At 45.8% G+C, this 11,037-nt stretch overlaps 1 protein-coding gene across 2 annotated transcripts in view; it reads left to right on the top strand.

Annotated features, from left to right (window-relative positions):
- LOC129814459 (sushi domain-containing protein 2-like) overlaps positions 1-11,037 on the top strand; it is a 48,218-nt gene extending 37,181 nt beyond the window's left edge. Inside the window, exons 7-16 of one of the 2 annotated variants that reach the window (XM_055867584.1) lie at positions 5,752-5,837; positions 5,927-6,195; positions 6,369-6,512; positions 6,638-6,796; positions 7,185-7,433; positions 7,626-7,809; positions 7,965-8,059; positions 8,171-8,347; positions 9,718-9,814; positions 9,963-11,037. In XM_055867584.1, coding sequence (XP_055723559.1) covers positions 5,752-5,837; positions 5,927-6,195; positions 6,369-6,512; positions 6,638-6,796; positions 7,185-7,433; positions 7,626-7,809; positions 7,965-8,059; positions 8,171-8,347; positions 9,718-9,814; positions 9,963-10,023 — 1,521 coding nt within the window. In that variant the 3' untranslated portion in view covers positions 10,024-11,037. Of the gene's footprint in view, positions 1-5,751; positions 5,838-5,926; positions 6,196-6,368; positions 6,513-6,637; positions 6,797-7,184; positions 7,434-7,625; positions 7,810-7,964; positions 8,060-8,170; positions 8,438-9,717; positions 9,815-9,962 lie in introns of those variants that run through there. The other variant, XR_008753264.1, reaches the window with a different exon arrangement.

Here is an 11,037-nt window from a genome sequence, read left to right as displayed (position 1 = left end):
ACGGACCAATGAACCGCGGAGTCAACTTGCGAGAAGCTGTCGTAAGGGGAAGGTTACGAGTGGAAAGCCACACTCTCTGACCGCGACAATACCTAGGACTCTTAATCCTACGTTTATTGGCGGCTCTCACAGTCTGCGCCCTGTAACGGCAAAGTGCAGACCTGACCCTCCTCCAAGTGCGCTCACAACGTTGGACAAAAGCCTGAGCGGAGGGAACGCTGGACTCGGCGAGCTGGGACGAGAACAGAGGAGGCTGGTAACCAAGACTACTCTGAAACGGAGATAGCCCGGTAGCAGACGAAGGAAGCGAGTTGTGAGCGTACTCAGCCCAGGGGAGCTGTTCTGCCCAAGACGCAGGGTTTCGAAACGAAAGGCTGCGTAAAATGCGACCAATCGACTGATTGGCCCTTTCTGCTTGACCGTTAGACTGGGGATGAAACCCGGAAGAGAGACTGACGGAAGCACCGATCAAACGACAGAACTCCCTCCAAAACTGTGACGTGAATTGCGGACCTCTGTCTGAAACGGCGTCTAACGGGAGGCCATGAATTCTGAACACATTCTCAATGATGATTTGTGCCGTCTCCTTAGCGGAAGGAAGCTTAGCGAGGGGAATGAAATGTGCCGCCTTAGAGAACCTATCGATAACCGTAAGAATCACAGTCTTCCCCGCAGACGAAGGCAGACCGGTAATAAAGTCTAAGGCGATGTGAGACCATGGTCGAGAAGGAATGGGAAGCGGTCTGAGACGACCGGCAGGAGGAGAGTTACCTGACTTAGTCTGCGCGCAGTCCGAACAAGCAGCCACGAAACGGCGCGTGTCCCGCTCCTGAGTAGGCCACCAAAACCGCTGGCGAATAGAAGCAAGCGTACCCCGAACACCGGGGTGGCCAGCTAACTTGGCAGAATGAGCCCACTGAAGAACAGCCAGACGAGTAGAGACAGGAACAAACAGAAGGTTACTAGGACAAGCGCGCGGCGACGCAGTGTGAGTGAGCGCTTGCTTTACCTGTCTCTCAATTCCCCAGACAGTCAACCCGACAACACGCCCTTCAGGGAGAATCCCCTCGGGGTCGGTAGAAACCACAGAAGAACTAAAGAGACGGGATAAGGCATCAGGCTTGGTGTTCTTATTTCCCGGGCGATAGGAAATCACGAACTCGAAACGAGCGAAAAACAACGCCCAACGAGCTTGACGTGCATTAAGTCGTTTGGCAGAACGGATGTACTCAAGGTTCTTATGGTCAGTCCAAACGACAAAAGGAACGGTCGCCCCCTCCAACCACTGTCGCCATTCGCCTATGGCTAAGCGGATAGCGAGCAGTTCGCGGTTACCCACATCATAGTTGCGTTCCGATGGCGACAGGCGATGAGAAAAGTAAGCGCAAGGATGAACCTTATCGTCAGACTGGAAGCGCTGGGACAGAATGGCTCCCACGCCCACCTCTGAAGCGTCAACCTCGACAATAAATTGTTTAGTGACGTCAGGAGTAACAAGGATAGGAGCGGATGTAAAACGCTTCTTGAGGAGATCAAAAGCTCCCTGGGCGGAACCGGACCACTTAAAGCAAGTCTTGACAGAAGTCAGAGCTGTGAGAGGGGCAGCCACTTGACCGAAATTACGAATGAAACGCCGATAGAAATTAGCGAAACCGAGAAAACGCTGCAACTCGACACGTGACTTAGGAACGGGCCAATCGCTGACAGCCTGGACCTTAGCGGGATCCATCTGAATGCCTTCAGCGGAAATAACAGAACCAAGAAAAGTGACAGAGGAGACATGAAAGGCGCACTTCTCAGCCTTCACGTAGAGACAATTCTCTAAAAGGCGCTGGAGTACACGTCGAACGTGCTGAACATGAATCTCGAGTGACGGTGAAAAAATCAGGATATCGTCAAGGTAAACGAAAACAAAGATGTTCAGCATGTCTCTCAGTACATCATTAACTAATGCCTGAAAGACAGCTGGAGCATTAGAGAGACCGAACGGCAGAACCCGGTATTCAAAATGCCCTAACGGAGTGTTAAACGCCGTTTTCCACTCGTCCCCCTCTCTGATGCGTACGAGATGGTAAGCGTTACGAAGGTCCAACTTAGTAAAGAACCTGGCTCCCTGCAGCATCTCGAAGGCTGACGACATAAGGGGAAGCGGATAACGATTCTTAACCGTTATGTCATTCAGCCCTCGATAATCCACGCAGGGGCGCAGAGTACCGTCCTTCTTCTTAACAAAGAAAAACCCCGCTCCGGCGGGAGAGGAAGAAGGCACCACGGTACCGGCGTCGAGAGAAACAGACAGATAATCCTCGAGAGCCTTACGTTCGGGAGCCGACAGAGAGTATAGTCTACCCCGAGGGGGAGTGGTCCCCGGAAGGAGATCAATACAACAATCATACAACCGGTGAGGAGGAAGAGAGTTGGCTCTGGACCGACTGAAGACCGTGCGTAGATCATGATATTCCTCCGGCACTCCTGTCAAATCCCCAGGTTCCTCCTGAGTAGAGGGGACACAAGAAACAGGAGGGATAGCAGACATTAAACACTTCACATGACAAGAAACGTTCCAGGATAGGATAGAATTACTAGACCAATTAATAGAAGGATTATGACATACTAGCCAGGGATGACCCAAAACAACAGGTGTAAAAGGTGAACGAAAAATCAAAAAGGAAATGGTCTCACTGTGGTTACCAGATACTGTGAGGGTTAAAGGTAGTGTCTCACATCTGATACTGGGGAGAGAACTACCATCTAAGGCGAACATGGGCGTGGGCCTCCCTAACTGTCTGAGAGGAATGTCATGTTTCCGAGCCCATGCTTCGTCCATAAAACAACCCTCAGCCCCAGAGTCTATCAAGGCACTGCAGGAAGCAGCCGAACCGGTCCAGCGTAGATGGACCGACAAGGTAGTACAGGATCTTGATGGAGAGACCTGAGTAGTAGCGCTCACCAGTAGCCCTCCGCTTACTGATGAGCTCTGGCTTTTACTGGACATGACATGACAAAATGTCCAGCAGAACCGCAATAGAGACAAAGGCGGTTGGTGATTCTCCGTTCCCTCTCCTTAGTCGAGATGCGAATACCTCCCAGCTGCATGGGCTCAGTCTCTGAGCTGATGGGAGAAGATGGTTGAGATGCGGAGAGGGGAAACACCGTTAACGCGAGCTCTCTTCCACGAGCTCGGTGACGAAGATCTACCCGTCGTTCTATGCGGATGGCGAGTGCAATCAAAGAGTCCACGCTGGAAGGAACCTCCCGGGAGAGAATCTCATCCTTAACCTCAGCGTGAAGTCCCTCCAGAAAACGAGCGAGCAACGCCGGCTCGTTCCAGTCACTGGATGCAGCAAGAGTGCGAAACTCTATAGAGTAATCCGTTATGGATCGATCACCTTGACATAGGGAAGCCAGGACCCTGGAAGCCTCCTTTCCAAAAACTGAACGATCAAAAACCCGTATCATCTCCTCTTTAAAACTCTGATAATCGTTAGTACACTCCGCCCTTGCCTCCCAGATAGCTGTGCCCCACTCCCGAGCCCGACCAGTAAGGAGTGATATGACGTAGGCGATCCGAGCTCTCTCTCGTGAGTATGTGTTGGGCTGGAGAGAAAACACAATATCACACTGGGTGAGAAAGGAGCGGCACTCAGTGGGTTGCCCAGAGTAACATGGTGGGTTATTAACCCTAGGTTCCGAAGACTCGGAAGACCAGGAAGTAACAGGTGGCACGAGACGAAGACTCTGAAACTGTCCTGAGAGGTTGGAAACCTGAGCGGCCAGGGTCTCAACGGCATGACGAGCAGCAGACAATTCCTGCTCGTGTCTGCCGAGCATTGCTCCCTGGATCTCGATGGCAGTGTTGCGAGAATCCGTAGTCGCTGGGTCCATTGTGGTCGGATCTTTCTGTTATGCTGGTGAATGAGGACCCAAAAGCGACTTAACAAAAACAGAGTCTTTATTCCATTCTTAAACAAAACGGTACTCCAGGATATATCTTAGATGACACCTGCTCACACGCAGCATCTGATGAAGGCAAAAACACGACAGGGCGGAACCAGGACACAGAACAGCAAACATCAAACAAAGATCCGACAAGGACAGAAGCGGAAAACAGAGGGAGAAATAGGAACTCTAATCAGAGGGCAAAATAGGGGACAGGTGTGAAAGATTAAATGAGGTAGTTAGGAGAATGAGGAACAGCTGGGAGCAGGAACGGAACGATAGAGAGAGAGCGAGAAAGGAAGAGAGGGAGGGGAAGAGAGAGGGATAGAAAGAGGGAAAGAACCTACTAAGACCAGCAGAGGGAGACAAATGGAAGGGAAGCACAGGGACAAGACATGATAATCAAATGACAAAACATGACAAGTACATCACTGGGGCAAAGCTTCCTGCCATCCAGGACCTCTAAACCAGGCGGTGTCAGAGGAAGGCCCTAAAAATGGTCAAAGACTCCAGCCACCCTAGTCATAGACTGTTCTCTCTGCTACCGCACGGCAAGCGGTACCGGAGGGCCAAGTCTAGGTCCAAGAGGCTTCTAAACAGCTTCTACCCCCAAGCCATAAGACTCCTGAACATCTAGTCAAATGACTATTCAGACTATTTGCATTGCCCCCCTCCCCTCTAAACACCACTGCCACTTGTCATCTATTTATAGTCACTTTAATATTAACTCTACCTACATGTACATACTACCTCAACTAACCGGTGTCCCCGCACATTGACTCTGTACCGGCACCCCCCTGTATATATTGTTATTTTTTACTGCTGCTCTTTAATTACTTGTTACTTTTATCTCTTATTCTTATCCCTATTTTTTGAAACTGCAATGTTGGTTAGGGGCTCGTAAGTAAGCATTTCACTGTAAGGTCTACACCTGTGGTATTCAGCGCATATGACTAATAACATTTGATTTGATGAGTCGTCCCTGGTCGTGCAGTCATGAGTGAACAGGGAGTACAGGAGGGGACTGAGCATGCGCCTGTGTTGGGGATCAGCGTAGTCAATGAATAGCATTCTCACTTAGGTGTTCCTTTTGTCCAGGTGTGAAAGGGCAGTGTGGAGTGCAATAGAGAGTGCATCATCTGTGGGTCTGTTGGTGCGGTATGCAAATTGGAGTGGGTCTATGGTTTCTGGGATAATGATGTTGATGTGAGCCATGACCAGCCTTTTAAGGCATTTTATGGCTACAGACGTGAGTGCTACGGGTCGGTAGTCATTTAGGCATTTTACCTTGGTGTTCTTGGGCACAGGGACTATGATGGTCTGCTTGAAGCATGTTTATATTACAGACTCAGACAGGGAGAGGTTGAAAATGTCAGTGAAGACACATGCCAGTTGGGCAGCGCATGCTCGGAGTACACGTCCTGGTAATCCGTCTGGCTCTGCAGCCTTGTGAATTTTGACCTGTTTTAAGGTCTTACCCACATCGGCTGCGGAGAGCGTGATCAGACTTGATTTTCCCACACGAAGAATGAATCAACCTCTATAAATATGTCCATTAATTACAATCCACATAATTCACATTTCCTGTTGCTGCAGGATTATTTTCCTGCTGTAGCAACTGGCACAAATTAAGATCCTACACCTAAGATCCTACACCTGTACCTTGTACCTTATTATGTTTGTGCTCCCAACAGCGCAGGCACAGCATACATGCAGTATTGCTTTACATGTATGATAGATACCAGTAAAGGAAAAGAGTATGATACTGTTTGCTTTGTGCATTTTAATTGATGCTTTCCCTTTCACCCACAGACAGATTATGGCTGTGATATAGAGAAGGGGAGTGTGTGTACCTACCACCCAGGAAGTGTGCACTGTGTGCGGGCCATACAAGCCAGGTAAGTCCCATAACAATCTAATGATTTGTCAGTCATTAAGAGTCCTCAAGGCCTATTTGGATCCTGTGTTTCATATTCACTGTTGACAGCCCCAAGTTTGCAGCAGGACAGCAGTGTTGCTATGACCACACGGGGGCCCAGGTTTTGACAGATGACTCCATTGGCGGGAGTACCCCAGACAGAGCCCATGACTGGGGCTCACCCCCATTTGTAAAGCCCCCCAGAGTCCCTGGGTTCTCCCACTGGCTCTACGACGTCCTCAGCTTCTACTACTGCTGCCTGTGGTCTGACAACTGTCACTACTACTTCAAACGCAGACCCTCCAGTGACTGCAGGACCTACCAAGTACCAAAAGCAGGTGAGAAAATGGCTCTGGCCTATAGTATGACTGTCTGATTCATGACATTACAGCTGTCTGAACATAATATTATACAGTGTCTAAAATGTAGATCTTTTTTTCTGTTATTTATTATTGTTTCAATGTCATTTTAGAATAATTTATAATAATGGTATTGGATTTTTTATCACTAGGTGTGGTGTTTGGAGACCCCCACTTCATAACATTTGATGGCGTCAGTTACTCCTTCAATGGAAAGGGGGAATACACCATTATGGTCTCAGAAAGCAAGGAACTGACAATACAGGGCAGAACAGAGCCGGTAATACTGACAAATGGTGAGTTTTTAAGAAAACCTATAGTTAGAATGAAAGCGACAAGAAATTCAGAGGATCTCAGTTGACCTCAAATTTTGGCAAATTACTATTACATTGATTATTATTCCTAAACATTAATTTCACAGGCAGCATGGTGAAAGCAACAAAGCTGTCAGCGGTTGCCATGAGAGAGGGGACCTCTGACATCATTGAGGTGCGACTCGGCAACCCTCAGGACCACCTACAGGTGCTGCAGAACCAAACCTCCCTCTCCTTCTCTGAGCAGAGCTGGATGGATCTGAAGGGTGAGACCTTGGGCTTTTTTAATTGACCTTTGGATTCATGGAAGAGCAATTGTTTTCATAAATTAATCAATGCAGTGGAGAGATAATGCAGCAGAGATAAGGCTGCGCTGGCTCACTGATGAAGAGATATAAGGGCTGTCTATGCCCTTGTGAAATTACTAACAGATATTTACAACTGCTTTAAAGTCCTAGCTTCCCTGCGTAAAGAGAATGATTAAACTTTCATTTCAAGTTCAAATGTTTGACAGCAGTATTCACCAAGTCTGCACTGAGCTGTAAATGTGGATGTAGAATCTAGAATGGAGATTCTATTTTCTAAAATGTCAACCAGATAAGATAAGAAAAATGTGCAATTCTAAGATATGGATCTATCATACTTATTTTCCAGGTGTGTTTGTATTTTCACCCAACCCTACAAATGTGACTGTCATGTTCCCCTCTGGAGCTGGAGTGGAACTGAGACTGAGAGGGGGAACCATGACAGCCACAGTGCTTCTACCGGAGGTGTTTAAGGATTTTACCCGTGGACTGTTAGGAAAGATGAACGGTGATCCCAAAGATGACCTGGTTACCAGTGATGGTCAGACTGAGTCTGATCAAGGCAATGCAGAGGGGCTGTTTAATTTCGGGGCAAGCTGTGAGTAAATACAAAGTCTACATCTAATTAATATCATACATGTTCTCCAGACAGATTGCAGAGATATTGTTAATTACTAACTAAGGTTCAGTGTACTCATAATGCAATTGCACACAGTTGTCATGTGCACAACAAATGCAGTCAATACATTTTTTACTCAGTAAAAATATGCTTTGACTTAAATTTTTCCAGGGGCTATATTGAACGAGTCCACGCTCTTCACGTACGATTCGGAACACTTGTTGAACTCATATCTCCATGCTCCAAAACACGACGCCAGTTTCCATCCAGTGTTTTCCATCCCTGAGGATCCAAATGATCCTCTCGGCAGCCAGGCCTCTGAGCTGTGCTCTGGAGAGGGCTCTCTGTACTGTAGGTACGACAAGCATGGATCAGAGGAATCTAGCCAGACATCTGCCATCCTCTGTTATCACACACAGGACACTGAGACACTATACTTTTTATAGCTAAAGAGACATAATGTTCTCTTCTGTTTATTGCTTGAAATATCTCATCATAATTGCATTGTAGATATGATACGCTGATGGCTCGTAGTCTGGAGATGGGCAATGCCACCAGGGTATCTTTTCAGAGCCACAGGTCTGTAGTGGAGGATCTAGAGCCAGGTAGGTAACCTACTGTATAACAAAATAACAATGAACATAAGCACATTTGCACCGTTAGTTATAGAATTAATATAGCAGAAAATTAAGCCCATCTTATCTCATTCTCTACAGTGGTGTCCTGTGGCTGGCTTTCTCCACCCACAAATGGAAAGAAGGAGGGGACCAGATATTTACAGGGAGCTGTGGTGAAGCTGTCCTGTGACTCTGGCTATGTCCTCTGGGGGTCAGAGGAGCACACATGCCTGGGGACTGGTCAATGGTCTGGTGAAACCACGACCTGTGTGGCTGGTATGGACCATCGCTGAAATCAACAGCAAAATTCTATGCTACTGGTTTGAATCATCGCTGAAATCAACAGCAACATGATATACGCTCCTGGTATGTAGGAAATACCAGTACGAAAAAGTATGAAAATGTATTGTGGCAGACCAGGGGGTTGGGTCAAAAGCTCAGTTTCAAAGGTATTTATTAAAATAATAGTCCAAAAGAAAAGAATGGGTCTCCCCCATGAGACCCTCTCCGGGATACCGTCTTCTGGGCTCCGGGTCTTGCTGTATCCTGTGGAGATCAAAAACTGAACCCTATCCTGTTACCTCTGGTACTGTCCCCAACTATACAGGTGTCCTTTCTTCCCCCCAGTCTCTTCCCTGTGTGCTGCCTTTCTGGCAGCTTTATGGGACTTGTACAGCTGGTGAGCAATCAGCCCTTGATTACTCACCAATCCCCAATCAGCCCCAATTAGTCCTTGCTGGTGAGCCGTCGAGATCTGGCCTCATGATGTATACTCCGTCTGTCACCAGGCCTCGACGAGTCTCCCCCTGGTGGCTGACCTGCTGTAGGCCACAGTATGCACTCACTATTGGAAGTCGCTCTGAATAAGAGTGTCTGCTAAATGACAAAAATGTAAATGTAAAAATGTATTTATCATCGCTGAAATCAACAGCAAAATGCTCTATAATTCTGGTAAAAATGATCACTAAAATCAACAGCAAAATGCTCTATAATTCTAGTAACAAATTATCACTAAAACGTTACTGCAAAATGAAATCAATATTGGCTGAGGATCAATATCATGGGTTTATTGCCAGTGAGGTCACATCAACTTTACCATGCTTAATGTTTGAAATCAGTTGCTTTTTTATTTACGGCGTGTCCTGTTTTCCTTTGATTTCCCAAAATGATTTAAAAAATCAGAACTTCACCACTGATACATGTGCTTTGTTTAAACCCCTTTTACAATCCCTCCACTAATACTGTTGACATGAGTTGGCAGGGACAGATATGGGGGCATATTGCTATGGCAATGAGACCAGACTGTGAATTTGAATCATCACATACAGTATAATTGACAAAATGATTGAAATATTCATAGCATAGGCTAGCTACAGTACTGTTATGTTACTGAAGGAGGATGTAGCCACTATACTATTATTTACAGTGCGTGAGCCCCCCATCATGAATAACATAGGGATGAAATTGAGTATCTGAAAATCAAAGGTTTGCATTCTCCTTTTTGACTGTGGACAAGCTGATAATGGCTCCTCCTTTATCAAAAAGGGAAGCATTTCAAAGCCCTTTACAACTCTCTCTCAACAAAATGATTTATCTTTCCCTCTAAAGCCACACTTAAATGACAGTATATGCTCTTTGTTTTGCAGATAATCTCAAGGGAATTGTGGTTGGTTCAGTTATTGGAGCACTAGCATTAATCCTAATGATAGTAACACTCATAATTAACAGCAGACAACATAAAAGGTAGGGTATAGTGATCTTCAGTGCCTTACATTTTTGTTTACACACTTCCTCTGAAAAATACACATTTTACACTATACATGTCCCTTCAAGGTTGTGAGCTCAATGCTACAGCAGTTAAACATGTCTGTTTTCTTATTTTTCTGTTCAGAGAAACTGCAGCGTTTGCTGTGTCAGATGATGGACAAGATCAGATCAGTGTGGTTTTCTAATAGACATTCTGCAGGATCCATAGAATAGTTGGTTTAAGAATACCAGCACAGAGAATGACTGTCACAGAAAACCTCGACTGTCTCACAGAAAGCCTTTCTGTCACACCCTGGCCTCTGTTATATTGATTTTCTTTATTAGTTTAGTTAGGTCAGGGTGTGACATGGGATGTTTGTGTGTTTTGTCTAGTTTAGGGTGTGTGTATTGTTTAGGGGGTTTTGTATAGTGTATGGGGTTGTGTTCAGTAGAGAGGTTTAGGAAAGTCTATGGTTGCCTGGTTTGGTTCTCAATCAGAGACAGCTGTTTATTGTTGTCTCTGATTGGGAGCCATATTTAAGGCAGCCATAGGCTTTAGGTGATTGTGGGTAATTGTCTATGTTCTATGTTTCATGTGTGCACTTAGTTCGTGTTAGCTTCACTTTTGTTCCTGTGTCACCACACGGGACTGTTTGGTTAGTCTGTTCCTGTTCTTCGTGTTATATTGTAAATTCTCAAGTTCAGGTCTGTCTACGTCGTTTGTTATTTTGTAATCATTTCAAGTGTTCTTCGTGTTTTGTCTTGTTTAAATACATTTCGTTATGTCTGCATACAACGCTGCGTTTTGGTCCGATCCCTACTCCTCTTCAGACGAAGAGGAGAGAAACCGTTACACTTTCAGTAAACTTCATTACTAGGCTATATTCTTCAATAGACACACTCCATAAATGTTTGTATGTAACCCACCTTTGCATAAAGGACTCAGATATGTCTCAAGGTTAGAGTTGCAAACATATACATTTGCTCTACTGCTGATAGTGAAAGTAGAGTTAATTGCACTATAATGTCTCTAGTTATATGGCAAAACACAATACCTGTTGACTTAAAACAGTACTGTACCTAATCACATGCATATATGCACACTTCTAACTCTGCAATGCAAAATATGAATGTATGGCATGTAATAATATCCGCAATGAAATTCATGATATCTCTTCCACTACCATACTAATAAATGGTATCACTGTACACTCACGGTA

This window comes from Salvelinus fontinalis, chromosome 2 (assembly GCF_029448725.1).
Source record: "Salvelinus fontinalis isolate EN_2023a chromosome 2, ASM2944872v1, whole genome shotgun sequence".
In the NCBI taxonomy this organism is placed as follows: domain Eukaryota; kingdom Metazoa; phylum Chordata; class Actinopteri; order Salmoniformes; family Salmonidae; genus Salvelinus; species Salvelinus fontinalis.
This window is presented reverse-complemented; position numbering and strand designations above follow the sequence as displayed.